The sequence below is a fragment of the Coregonus clupeaformis genome, chromosome 35, assembly GCF_020615455.1.
Source record: "Coregonus clupeaformis isolate EN_2021a chromosome 35, ASM2061545v1, whole genome shotgun sequence".
Lineage (NCBI taxonomy): Eukaryota > Metazoa > Chordata > Actinopteri > Salmoniformes > Salmonidae > Coregonus > Coregonus clupeaformis.
The window spans coordinates 23,559,468-23,573,353 of record NC_059226.1 but is presented as its reverse complement, the minus strand read 5'-3'; the positions used below and the strand labels follow the sequence as shown (position 1 = coordinate 23,573,353).

General features: G+C 41.7%; 1 protein-coding gene across 1 annotated transcript; it reads left to right on the top strand.

The window, feature by feature from the left end:
- Window positions 1-1,094: 1,094 nt before the first annotated feature.
- Window positions 1,095-2,878, top strand: LOC121550552 (myeloid-associated differentiation marker homolog). The gene is made up of 2 exons (XM_041862862.2): window positions 1,095-1,840; window positions 2,073-2,878. The coding sequence occupies exons 1-2, from the start codon at window positions 1,631-1,633 to the stop codon at window positions 2,715-2,717; spliced, it is 855 nt and encodes a 284-aa protein (XP_041718796.1). The 5' UTR covers window positions 1,095-1,630; the 3' UTR covers window positions 2,718-2,878.
- Window positions 2,879-13,886: the final 11,008 nt, after the last annotated feature.

Genomic DNA, 13,886 nt, shown 5'->3' with positions numbered 1-13,886 from the left:
ATGGGTTTCCCTGTTTGGGGGATGTGCATTTGGACAGAGCTGGGTTCAAATAGTATCTGAAATCTTTCAAATACTTTAGCTGTGCTTGATTGAGCTTACCTGAAGCAATGTATCCAATAGAATAGTCCCAAAGGTGCAAACCCCGCCCATCTGGCTTTCCAAGCCGACTCAATCAAATGCTCAAAGTATTTGAAAGATTTCAAATCTTACTTGAACCCAGGTCTGATATGGTCCCACTCCCAGGGATGGGGTTTGTATTGAAGTTCACCTTAGACAGAGACCAGAGTCCAGCATGTGTGGCGTGGGCGAGCAGATAAGACTGGACCGGCGTCCAATGAGCTCCTTTAATCTGGGTCGTAAAACGTGCAATAAAGCCAAGAGAGGGCAGGATACACCATAGAAATAGAGTGAACAGAACAGGCTTGGAACCTCTAAACTCATGGGTACACTCGCAATGGCTGCCTGGTATTGTGATGCAATTATTTCCATGGTAATGTAAAATGTTCATTCAAATGATGCTAAGTGATATTGCTCGTGCAATGACATTTTTTTATGTCAGTTGATTTCACAAATCACAGCACAGATTGGTACACTTCCTGCTTTTACTTCCTGCTTTGCTCCTATGGGCTATGTCGAAAAAATAAAGGTTAAGACAATGTAACAATTCCATGCTGAGTGTTCGAAAATAAACACATCCATTGGACCAGTGCAGTTGCTGATTCTACAGTATTAGCATTGAAAACATGACCAGCGGTCGGGAAATCATGTAATGAAGTGGCTGTAGATCATTTAAAAAACATTAAAATGAATAGAATGACAGTAAAACTGTTATGCTATTTGTTTGCTGAGTAGTTAGCTGAAATTTACTATGATTGTGTTTATTTTCCACTTTGTTAGTGAACTTTCTGTACTGCTACCATTCTCTCCCAGTCATTTTCATTCCGGCGCTGGTCCAATGAATTTGTTTATTTTAGAACGTTTCTGCATTTAATAATTAAGCTGTCTTAAGCTTTGTTATCTTCAACCTAGCCCATGGGTACACTCACAATGGCCGACAGTCCACGCATTATGCCATCATCGACATGAATGGGGAGGCCTGTTCTATTCATTCTATTTCTATGGGATACACACCATCATAAACACGGGAGGAGTTTTGCTCTACACAGGCATGCTCTGGTCTCTACAGCATGGGGAAGGAGACTTGGATAAGGCAGGAACAAGAGAAGGTCTTACCTCTCTTGGAATTGTATTGCTTTACTGTAAGTCCTTACTCAGCAGGGGAATGCACAGAGAGAAAAAGAAGGAAGGAGAGAGAGGAGTGGAGATGTCAAGGTGACACAGTGGAGAGAAGAGAGTGACACACCAGAAAATTACTGGGTGAGCTTTCATTAAGAGGAGAATATAATACTTTAAGAGGGCAACAGTAATTGATCACAATGAATAGAATCAGTAATTAATTCAAACGTGAAATACGTGCATTTGCTAAAAGCGAGCAAAGGAGAGAGACAGAAAGAAGAACATTAACCAGATGAAAGAGAGAGGAAAAATAGAAACTTTAGCTAAACAAAAAAGTAAAGGAACCCTTGGTGAGTGAACAGTCTCTAGATAGATAATTCAATCGTATCTCATCATGGTGAACCTGGACCTGAGGTCTCTCACCCTGCCAGTGGGCATCATCCGTATGGTGGAGGTGGTCCTCACCTGTATCTCCTTCAGTCTGGTGGCCTCGGCAGGCCATGTGCTCTCCACACACTGGGCCTGGTGCATGTTCACCTGGTGCTTCTGCTGCTTCTTCTCCCTCTTCATCCTCATCATGGAGTTCACCCGCTTCAGCGACAAGGTGGGGGATGTTTACTGTCTGGATTTGTTGGAATAGATTGGTGGGAGGTGAATTTGTAGCTTACGTGTATCGTTTCATACCTGTCTTATATCTTTCTAATGTGTATTTCTATTGGAAAGCAGTAGTAGATGTAGTTGCAAGTTTTTCAGGAAAACACATTTTTCAGGAAAACTCTTGGCCCTAGAAATAACCTTAATGATTTCCTCATATCTCCCCTCCTCATCATCTCAAGGTGCCCATCTCCTGGGACGACTTCACCACAGCCTTCGCCATGCTAGCCACACTAATGTGTTTCACCTCCTCCATCATCTACCCCACCTTCTTCACCTGCCCCACCTGCTACCACCAGATCGCCGCCACCGTCATCTCCCTACTCTGTTTCGGAGTGTACGTCAGCGAGGTGGTGTTGGCCCGCCTCCGGCCCGGCGGTGAGATCAGTGGCTTCCTTTCCACTGTCCCGGGCCTCCTCAAGATACTAGAGACTCTGGTGGCTTGTATTATCTTCACGTCGCTTGATCCGGCAAGGTTTTCGTTGTACCCGGGACTGCAGTGGTGCGTGGCAGTTTATTCCCTCTGCTTCATCTTCGCACTCGTCATCATCTTCCTCACTGTCGGTCAGCTGCTGTCATTCTTTCCCTTCTCGTTCGACAAACTGCTCACGGTCTATAACATTCTGGCCACGGTGATGTACATGACCGCCATGGTCATCTGGCCGCTGTACGGTTTTGAGAACAACCCCCGGCCCGTTCCGTGTTTCCACTGCTCCTGGGACGATCTGGTTGTGGTGACGTTCATGACCGTGATCAACCTGGTGATCTATATTTTGGATACGATCTACTCGATAAAGGTGGTCTTCTTCACACGGGATGAGGAATAGGCCAGATTCTCAGGAACCTTCACTCCAACTTCTCCAGAACCGGTCAATGACTGAGTACAACTCGTACACTATCATTCTCCCGAGTGGCTCAGTGGTCTAAGGTACTGCATCGCAGTGCTAGCTGTGCCACTAGAGTTCCTGGTTCGAATCCAGGCTCTGTCGTAGCCGGCAGCGACCGGGAGACCCATGGGGCGGCGCACAATTGGCCCAGCGTCGTCCAGGGTAGGGGAGGGAATGGCCGGCAGGGATGTAGCTCAGTAGAGCATGGCGTTTGCAACGCCAGGGTTGTGGGTTCGATTCCCACAGGGGGCCAGTATAAAAAAGAAAGTATGCACTAACTGTAAGTCGCTCTGGATAAGAGCGTCTGCTAAATGACTTAAAATGTAAATTAAATATTGCATGGAGAAAAACTGTTTACTGAATAAGAATCTCCAGCACATTGGTGATCTTTATTCTCCAAATATGGTTGAAAAGATCCATTACATTTCTAGAGAATGAAGAGTTTATTTTCAAATCAATGACTGAGAGCTTGGAAGAAGAACATTTGTAGAACATTGGCAGAACATTTGCTGACGTCTTTTGCCTCAGACATGTGGAAAATATTAAGTTATTCCTATGACACTGTAAATTAACTCTTATTGCGGATGAGGAATCTACAGGCAAGGACACACTGTTTACCACTTGCAGCTATTGAAGGGTGCAGTAATAGGCTGAGTTAATGATTGATCGTATCGACGTCATAGAAATCAAAATTACAGAACTTTGGATCCTGAAGCAAATATCACATGAATGTCTAATCTGGCAACATGTTGTCACAAAGTCACCTGGCTTCTTCTAAATCTACTGTATGTTCTGTAGAGCCAAAGGCACTAGCGGCACTATAGATTCTGTGAATTACAAAGGATTTGTGATCTTATATTCATGTTCATCATTTCTTTCTCGGTTGTTTGACATGTTCTCGTGTTGTACTGCTAGTTGGCTCACTGACTGCCAGATAGTTGATTAACTGCTGAAGTGCCATGTGGACTGCACACTAAAAAGAAATGGTTCTATATAGTGACAAATAAGAGTTATTTGGCTCGTAACGATAGTGTATCCTATTTTGGTGCTATATAGAAACCTTTTTTGAAGGTTCTATAAAGAACCATGCTCATAAGGTTCTACATGGAACTATTATGGTGCTATAAAGAAACCTTTCCTAAGTTTCTAAAAATAACTTTTTTTTAAAGGTTCTACATAGCACCAAAAAGGGTTCCTCTATCATTACAATCCTTTTTGGTGCTATATAGAACCCTTTTTAATGGTTATTTATCAAACCTTCATGGAGAATCAGAGAGAGCTTTTTATTCTGGTTAGCCATATACAGTTAAAATTCCGTAGGTGTTATTATTGTGTATACTGACAAGTTGAATCAGGTGTGGTAGTTCTGGAACAGCTGGGGGTCCCTGAGGAGATAATTGAGAACCACTGGTTTAGTTATTTTGAAAAGACTGGAGTTGGAAGGGGACTCAACTCAGGAACTGATCTTTCGTTATGATGTTGACCTTTTTGGAGAAGCCCATAGAATAAGGAGAGGTAATGAGAGAAAGTTTGTGACAGGACAGGAGACCTTCTCCATTCAAGTGTACCATCTTTCAGATGCAGACAAAAGGTGCATTCAAAATGTCCTGTAGTGCAATATATAGGGAATAGGGTGCCATTTCGGAGGCATACATAGAGAATGAATTCTGTCCGCTTTTGAATGGGCTTGACGATTATATCATCAAATTCATGAAAACACAGTCATATAAGATATTACAAAAATTGTGTTTGTGAATTAATTTACTTTTGCCAGATGCCTTTCATTAAGTTTTTGCGCTGAAGAAAATTGCGCTACGTTTTGCCCGTTGAAGACCATTCAAAAAGCCTATAAAATTCAAAAACTACAATACTACTTGCCTAGCAACCCACTTGCATAGCATATATCAGTGAATGACAACCAAAATCTACGGCTACATGCTAACAATAGAGATGTGTGAGTGATTAATGACACACATTAACATTTGTTCCCTTCCACCTCACTGTGTGGCTGAACTAGAGAGTGCTGGACAAGGGCTGTGCAACGCAAACAAATGTTCAGATATAAATAGATTGTAAAACGTATCATTAAGAAAAGGGAATTGTGTCAGCTCTTTTCATTCTCTATCCGCAACAGTCCGACTGGTTCACGTCATTCGTTACACCCCCTTGTGTGATCATGTTAATCATTACCCAAAGGTTGTGTTGATGTGGGTTGCTAGGCTGTGTTGCCATGTGTAGTTTATGACTCAATAACAATAGTCCTACTGACATGATCAACGTAACCAACTTGAAAATAGCAGAAGTGATATTGTATTTTGTACAATAAAAAGAAGTGACAGATTTCACGGTTGTAACTTCTGTCTGCTGAAGCGTGAGCTAAATAATGGCTCAATCATATGACTGAGAAGAAAAAATCCTCTCATCAGACTCTCATTGTACTTCTGAAAAGTTTCATTAAGTTACCAAATTTGAAGTATAAACCAGTCTGGAGAGAAGATAGATTTTTGAATATACTGTATGAATACTTAGCTGCCATTAGAGAGAAAAGGGCTTGTCCTTGCAGCACTGTCTATTGTCAAATCAAAATGTATTTGTCATATGCACAGGATTCAGTGAAGTGTACACAGTACAATGAAATGCTTGCAAGCTCTCCTCTCAACTATTGTTGTTCTTCTAAACCGACAAAGACTGAGTTTTTTTCTGTTGCTGCTGTGTTTGAGCCGCTACAGTAAGTTTACATGCAAAATGTTGGGGAAGTGAGGTTTTGTGGTTTGTGCATATTTGACCTACCGGGCTTTGAATTCTCTACCTTGGATAATTTAACTTAAAAACTGTAAACAGAAGGCTATTCCGAATGAGAAAGAGCAGGTCATATTCCTAGGAAGTAAAAAAGCAAAACTATGAGGTATTTAAGTGGGGACTGAAGACTTACGATTTATGGATACAGTTAATTTCTCATAACTATGGACACACTTTCAAGGTGGATACTTGGACTTCAGATGTGAAAATAAAGTAGAAAGTCTTTTAAAGAAAATGTTCACTGAAAAGTTATTATTATTTTTTTTTTACATATCTATTTCTTTAGAAATGAGATCATGTTCATAATACATGCCAGTCAAACAACTGGGCCTGCAGCCAAGCACCAAGAGTCAGTGGCAGCCAATAAATGCTGATATATATATCAGACCTGCCTGCAGACTCTTTCAAGAGAGCAATTTAAGCTAAATGTGGTGCCATATTTCCTCTGGCCTCTCTTTCTCTCCTCTTTGGTCCATCATGAGTTTTGAGCATACTTGTCAATGGAGACTTGTTTCATGTATACATTACGCTGTGGACAGCAGCTTGAATCTGACACCTCCATGGGACTAGGAATCAATTCAGCTTTGTGTCTGGAATTCTCTTTGTCTCGCTCTGACGTTGGGTCTGGGGGGAGGCATGTCTGCAAAGAACAAACCTAGTCTTTCCAAAAAGTCTACTTTTTAGGAATTGTTTTCAGATCTAATATCATAGAGTCTTAGAAGTTGACATGGTGTTTCGGATGATTTTAATTGATCCTTGAGTCATAAAACATTTACAACATATGCAGGGCAATAACTACTTTAAATATATGTAAAATAATCAAAATCGACAAAAATGGAAATCCATGGTTTTTCAGGACTGCCCTTGGTGTATATAGATAGACTCATGCTGAGGCATTGTACATGGGTAAGGGAGTTGCCTGGACCTTTGGACACAAAGGAGGTCATAGGTTGAGAGTAAACTGACCGTCTCTTACTGCATCTGTGTTCTGAGTGAACCTGTCCAGTATAATCAGGGTTGTGGAGTAACGGATTACATGTAATCTGTTACATATAATCCATATGCACATATTACATGTAACGGATTACAAAAAAACTGTAATCTGTTACGTTATCAGCAGAATTATTGTAATCAGATTAATGATATTCAAATCAGCACTGAAAAAAGGTGCAAATGTAAGTTTTGTTCTGCCCGAGCGAGTCTGACCACAAGTCAGAGACCACTATGATGACACACCAAATGCATTTTATAGATCGTGGGAAAAGAGCAGGAATAGGCTTTTGTAGGCTACAGTCCAAGCCATGTCTTCCAATGGTGCGACTGCTGTCGGAATGCAAAGATTTTAGATCCAATTTGACTACAGCTCAGCGTTCAACACCATTGTGCCCACCTTCACTACGCTAAGGATCCTGTGATTAAACACAACCCTCTGAAACTGGATCCTGGACTTCCTGACCAGCTGCCCCCAGGTGGTGAGGGTAGGCAACAAAACATCTTAACACAGGGCTGATTGTGGACTACAGGAAACGGAGGGCCGAGCAGGCCCCCATCCACATCGACGGGGCTGTTGTGGAGCAGGTCTAAAAAGATTAAGCATGGGCCCTCAGATCCTCAAAAAGTTCTATAGCTGCACCATTGAGAGCATCTTGACTGGCTACATCACCGCTTGGTATGGCAACTGCTTGGCATTCGGCCGCAAGGCGCTACAGAGGGTAGTGCGTACGGCCCAGTACATCACTGGGGCCGATCTCCCTGCAATCCAGGACCTCTATACCAAGCGGTGTCAGAGGAAGGCCCTCAAAATTGTCAAAGACTCCTGCCACCCAAGTTATAGACTGTTCTCTCTGCTACCGCATGGCAAGCGGCACCAATGCACCAAGTCTGGAACCAACAGGACCCTGAACAGCTTCTACCCCCAAGCTATAAGACTGCTAAATAGTTAGTTAAATAGTTAACCAATAGCTACCTGGGATATCTGCATTGACCATTTTTGCACTAACTTTTTTGACTCATCCCATACTCTGCTGTTACTGTTTATTATCTATCCTGTTGCCTAGTCACTTTATCCCTACCTACATATGCATATCTACCTCAATTACCTCGTACCCCTGCACATCGACTCGGTACTGGTACCCGAGTATATAGCCAAGTTATTGTTACTCATTGTATATTTATTCCTTGTGTTATTATTTTTAAATGTTCTACTATTTCTCTTTTTTTTCTCTCTGCATTGTTGGGAAGGGCCCGTAAGTAAGCATTTCACTGTTAGTCTACACCTGTTGTTTATGAAGCATTATTTTATTTTATTCATTTAGCTATTTGCAGCTTAAAGATTGCGGTTGTTTTGTATGGCTGTTCACAAATGTATATGTGTATTTTAACGTATTAATGGTTGAATTGAAGAAGTTTAAGCTGCCTATCAATCATTGTTTTGGCGCTCTTGCAACAGCTGCATAGTGCTGATCCCAGCCTATGGAATAAACGTTTGAGGGAGTTCCTCTCTTCTAAACTCCTCCGTGGTATTTTGCTTTGCATCACATACTGTCAGTTTAATTTACGAAGACCACAAGTGGGACTTTTGTTGCTCAATCTTATTCGTGCTGATTCAAAAATAATGTCCCTAGGCCTAATGGACACATGCTCAAACTCGCGCATGCACTTTTGAGAGATTTAAACAGCTGCAAATGATTAAGATATCACAGTGTCACCCAACAAAAATGTAAACAATAGGCCTATAACAAATGCAGCATATGGCATTCATTTTTCACATGCAAATAGCACTTTTCGGTAATGCTCAAAGCATGCCATTCCATGAGAGCAGCATTTATTTTTCAACTCAAAGCAATCAGTCCTCCATGCCCAGTCAGTCCTCCATGACAACAAAAATCAAAAACCACAGAGTAGGCTAATAAGTTCTTCGTCTTTGGGTTCTGCTCAGGTAAAACAATTAGGCTAATCTAGATTTCCATATTTACATGTCCTATTCTTGAAAATCAAGGGGTATTAAATAATTGGAATGACTGGAAATATGACAGACTTTGGTTTTTATTGTAAAGATATAGCCTAATCGTATTTATATTTGTATTGAAGTAGAAAGCAATGAATTAGAAGAAGCCTACATAACCCATATGGTAAAATGCAACATCAATTTATGGCCTGCTGTGAAAACTCATTGATTTATTCTGCAATAGATGTCGTTCAATTGATAATATAAATGTTTCCCTTCTTGTAATGCCTCTTAAGGCAAAAGTAATCTAAAAGTAACAGAAAGTAATCAGATTACTTTATTGAGTTTGGGAAATCCAAAAGTCACGTTACTGATTACAATTTTGGACAGGAAACTAGTAATTGTAATGGATTACATTTAGAAAGTAACCTACCCAACCCTGAGCATAATCGAATAGGTGTTGACTTTACCTCCGAGGAATTATAGTGATGGAGGCTGTGTTGGTGTCCTCCAATGACTTAAGAGTTTGAGAGCAAGCTATGCAGCAGAGGTGGGTCTTGCTTTGCAAGAAGAACGATTTCCCTAATAATCCTGTTTACATGAACACATCTGAAATCAGGCTACCTTATGGGACTTAAATAAATGCAGAAAACTATTTCTAAGATACATACTTTCAGTTTTTCTGAACTCACTTCACTCGCGCGTAAGAGTGAGGCTTGCGCTACCATTGCTGGCACATGCGCAGATCAAACAGACAGCTGGAACACTGATTAAGCTGTTTACATGTCCTAATAAATTGAAAGATTGCTCAGAAAACCAGATATTTTAATCGGCATATGCTAACTTCGATTTTGACCTTACACCGAAGCAGAGTAAAGTGTTTACATGACTACTGCCATACGCGGCCTACTGCCATAATCAGTTTAATATCGAATTATTAGTGTACATGTAAACATGCTCATTGTTAAATTATAAATATCTCAGAGCACCATGGAATTATAATTAATCATGACATGTTTTTAAACAATTGGCACATCACATCACTTGCCCTCTGGTGGATGAACAACCACTTCTGCGACAAAGAGGTGCTTTTTATACAATAGGTAGGTCTAGGCTAACGCATAAAAATATTTTCATCCCAAAGTTGTCTGTCTGACCACCCTCTCCCGACGGCAGCATGAAAAATTATGACCGCGCCGCAATGATCTCTGTCGGGGCCAGCAGGTGCTGCGGTCACCCCTAACTACCTAGGACAAACGTCCAATAATGCAGTCAGCAGCTTGCTACCAGACTGGTTGTGAGTGTACACCCAGCCTTACCCAGCTTTTTTTATGCACTACCACAGACATTACCAAGCCAAGGACAGTGTTTTATTCCAGCCCAGCCTGCAGGGACAGGGAGGAGGATCTATCATGGCTCCTGAGATCCTAAATCCTAAATTCCTAAATTTACCACTAATGAGTGAAAGTACTTTTATGGAACTAACGACCGACAGAGGAACGAGGAGTGACTCACTCTCTGCTGTATTGAGCCAGACTTGTTACTGCGTTATTATTTCAAGACTTTATAACCGTCCTCGGATTGGTTTGTTGTCCTTTGCGATTTGCGAGAGAGGCAATTATTTTCTCCATCCCACCTCCATCTGTCTGGTAGTTATAAGAGGTGGTGACAGTGCGGTCTCTCTCACTGTGTGTTTACCCATGTTTATCTGTGAGTGTATTTTTCCCGCGCTTGTGTGTGTGTGTGTGTGTATCAGTGTGTGTGAGTGTGTGTGCACAGCAGGTGGCTACCTTTATTAGATAGAGGTCAGTTATTTACATTTTATACATATATATTTTTTATTCTTCAGGTTATTACACATTTCATGATTTTTATTACAATTTCAGATTACTTCATACAGTTATGATAGAGGTGAATTCTACACAGAGGTTTGCTGTACAGACGTGCTCTGTTCTAGAGGTCTGATTGGGACTGATTTCTTCATCCAACTCCCGCCCACAGCTTTTCATACCCCACCCGCCCGCTCCCGTTGGCTTTCTGTCCGACTCCCCACCCTCTCCCGCAAGAACTGGTCCCGAACCCAACCGCAATGCCATGGTCCCAGCAATTTTGCGCCCTATAGGCAATATCAAAATGCGGCGTATAGCTCAGTTGGTAGAGCGTGGCACTTGCAACGCCAGGGTTGTGGGTTCGATTCCCACGGGAGGCCAGTATGAAAAAAATGTATGCTCTAACTGTAAGTCGCTCTGGATAAGAGCGTCTGCTAACTGACGTAAAATGTAAAACTTAGTTTGAAGAGAGCAGAATTTGAGAGAGAGCAGACACTTTTTCTTGAGCTATGTTTTCAATATAGCCTACCTTTTTAGGAGCGGGACGATTTTCAGACGGATACAAATATGGTTGATCAATATTTATTTCCAGGCAATATAGTAGGCCTAAACTATAGCCTAATCATATTTAAGCTAATTTCCTTGGAAAGATAACTGCCACGAGATTCTCCGCCCATGCGTACTGTAGGCAGCCTACTTTATTTCATTGAGACCACACACATAGGCGCACTTGATCTCGCAAACCCAGGAGAGGAGAGGTACTGCTATGTAACTACAGAACTTGAAGAAGCGAATGCTGAGAGTGTGTGAATAATACGACAAAGAGGTGCTTTTAATACAATAGGTAGGTCTAGGCTAATGCATAAAAACATTTTCATCCCAAAGTTGTCTGTCTGACCGCCCGCTCCCGACGGCAGCATGAAAAATGATGACTACGCCGCAATTGTCGAGGCCAGCAGGTGCTGCGGTAATCCCTCTACTTCTGCAGGTAGTTGATAGGCTCCAGACATATGTGACCGACTTAGCTCAATTCGGTCTTGTTAGAAATGAGAAATTGTGTTTTTTACATTGGATAAAAGTAGCGACTCAGAACTGGAAAATTGTATATACAGCTGAGGACCAATGGGAAAGTAATTCTGCTTTGAAAGTTGATAATCTTGTAACCTCACTTTTGAGAAAATGGCCCTTGAATGTTTTGGTATCTACTGGAGAGCTCTTCTTTGTCTACACCCATTCAGCATCTTTCACACCCTTTTAAGCTTTAGCCCCACCCATCTATTTAAGGATTCACATGTGAGGCTATTGTAGTATCTGAACATTTATAACTTTGGCTGAGGTTTTCATATTGTTGGTTAAATGAACTTTGCTCTGCTGTGCTGTGCTGAAACATCTGGAAAGTGTTACTATAGGGGCCCCCTAAAACAGAGGACATTGGGATATGTGGAGGCCAGGGATTGGTCTATTCAAAACATGCCATCTTATGTTACATAGGGCATAGGATATATATAGACCATGTTTGAACAAAGGAAGGGGAGAGTGATCATATTTGAGATTGGGTTTGTTGTTCTCCAGATTGTTGCTCTCACAACTTTGGGCGCTGGTCGGTTCGTGTGGCTGTGTGTGCGTTGGGGGGATGCACCGTGTAGAACCTGTGTGTGCCATGCTGTGATTGCTGTGTGATGAGATTCCGTTCTAAATTTCTAAATTTGTTTGCGTTGGAAACAACGCAAACAGGGGGGAGTGAAAATATAATACAGGATAAAAGGGAAAAAAGGAATTGATAACACTGGGCCCAGGGAAATTTGGCTTGAATAAAATTAAAGGAAAAAGGAATAGAATAAAGGAATAAGGGACAAGGAACTAAGGAAAAAGTTATACTGATTAGGACGTCGCTGATCTACGGAAGCCCTCAAATGAGGCGATCATTAGATGGGCCGCAAATCCTGGGAAGTCACTAGGTGAATTTTCGGGTCAGTTCCAAGGAACTGGAGGTTGTAGAATACACATTAAACTCTATGTTACCTCTCGGTATATAGTTGACGAGCTATATGTCCGAAGTAGCCTCTCATTGAATATCTGCAACTCAAGGTAGCACAAATTTAGGAAGGAAAATAGGGAAAAGGAGCGACGGAAGCATGCTTTAAGGACCGTATGAATGAATGCATTCTTGTTGATTGAATACTTTTCATGTGTGTGTGAGAGAAAGAGAGTGTGTGTGTGCTCAAATAAAAATGTATTTGCTGTGTTTGAGCTGTGTGGATTGTGCAGAGGACCACATACAGTGGGGAGAACAAGTATTTGATGCACTGCCGATTTTGCAGGTTTTCCTACTTACAAAGCATGTAGAGGTCTGTAATTTTTATCATAGGTACACTTCAACTGTGAGAGACAGAATCTAAAACAAAAATCCAGAAAATCTCATTGTATGATTTTTAAGTAATTAATTTGCATTTTATTGCATGACATAAGTATTTGATCACATACCAACCAGTAAGAATTCCGGCTCTCACAGACCTGTTAGTTTTTCTTTAAGAAGCCCTCCTGTTCTCCACTCATTACCTGTATTAACTGCACCTGTTTGAACTCGTTACCTGTATAAAAGACACCTGTCCACACACTCAATCAAGCAGACTCCAACCTCTCCACAATGGCCAAGACCAGAGAGCTGTGTAAGGACATCAGGGATAAAATTGTAGACCTGCACAAGGCTGGGATGGGCTACAGGACAATAGGCAAGCAGCTTGGTGAGAAGGCAACAACTGTTGGCACAATTATTAGAAAATGGAAGAAGTTCAAGATGACGGTCAATCACCCTCGGTCTGGGGCTCCATGCAAGATCTCACCTCGTGGGGCATCAATGATCATGAGGAAGGTGAGGGACACTCTGGCCGAAAAGTAGGGTTGATCCGAGCGTTCTGACCTAACAACAGCAGTCAAGCACCCAAGCTAACTGGCTAACGTTGGCTAGCTTGCTAACTACTTCCAGACATAAATGAGAGAACAGCTCACTCTGACCATTTTACTCGCCCTAGCAGAGCTGGTTAGGCTGTTTTTATGTTATACAGAGTGTTGGTGACTGCAACTGTGCTGCTGGCAACAATTTAATTATGCTTTTTCTGACAATGTTTACTGACACTGGCCATATTCAGCGGGTGTTGAGCGTTCGTAAATTCGTCAGTTATTCTGCGCTCTGGCACTCTCAGACGAGAGTGCTCTGAAATCAGAGTAGATAGCCAGAGCGAATTTACCAGCTACGTCTATCGACAGTTGTCACAGTGACATCATAAACATTCTATTGAAATAAACTCAGCAAAAAAAGAAACGTCCTCTCACTGTCAACTGCGTTTATTTTCAGCAAACTTAACATGTGTAAATATTTGTATGGACATAACAAGATTCAACAACTGAGACATAAACGGAACAAGTTCCACAGACATGTGACGAACAGAAATTGAATAATGTGTCCCTGAACAAAGGGGGGGGTCAAAATCAAAAGTAACAGTCAGTATCTGGTGTGGCCACCAGCTGCATTAA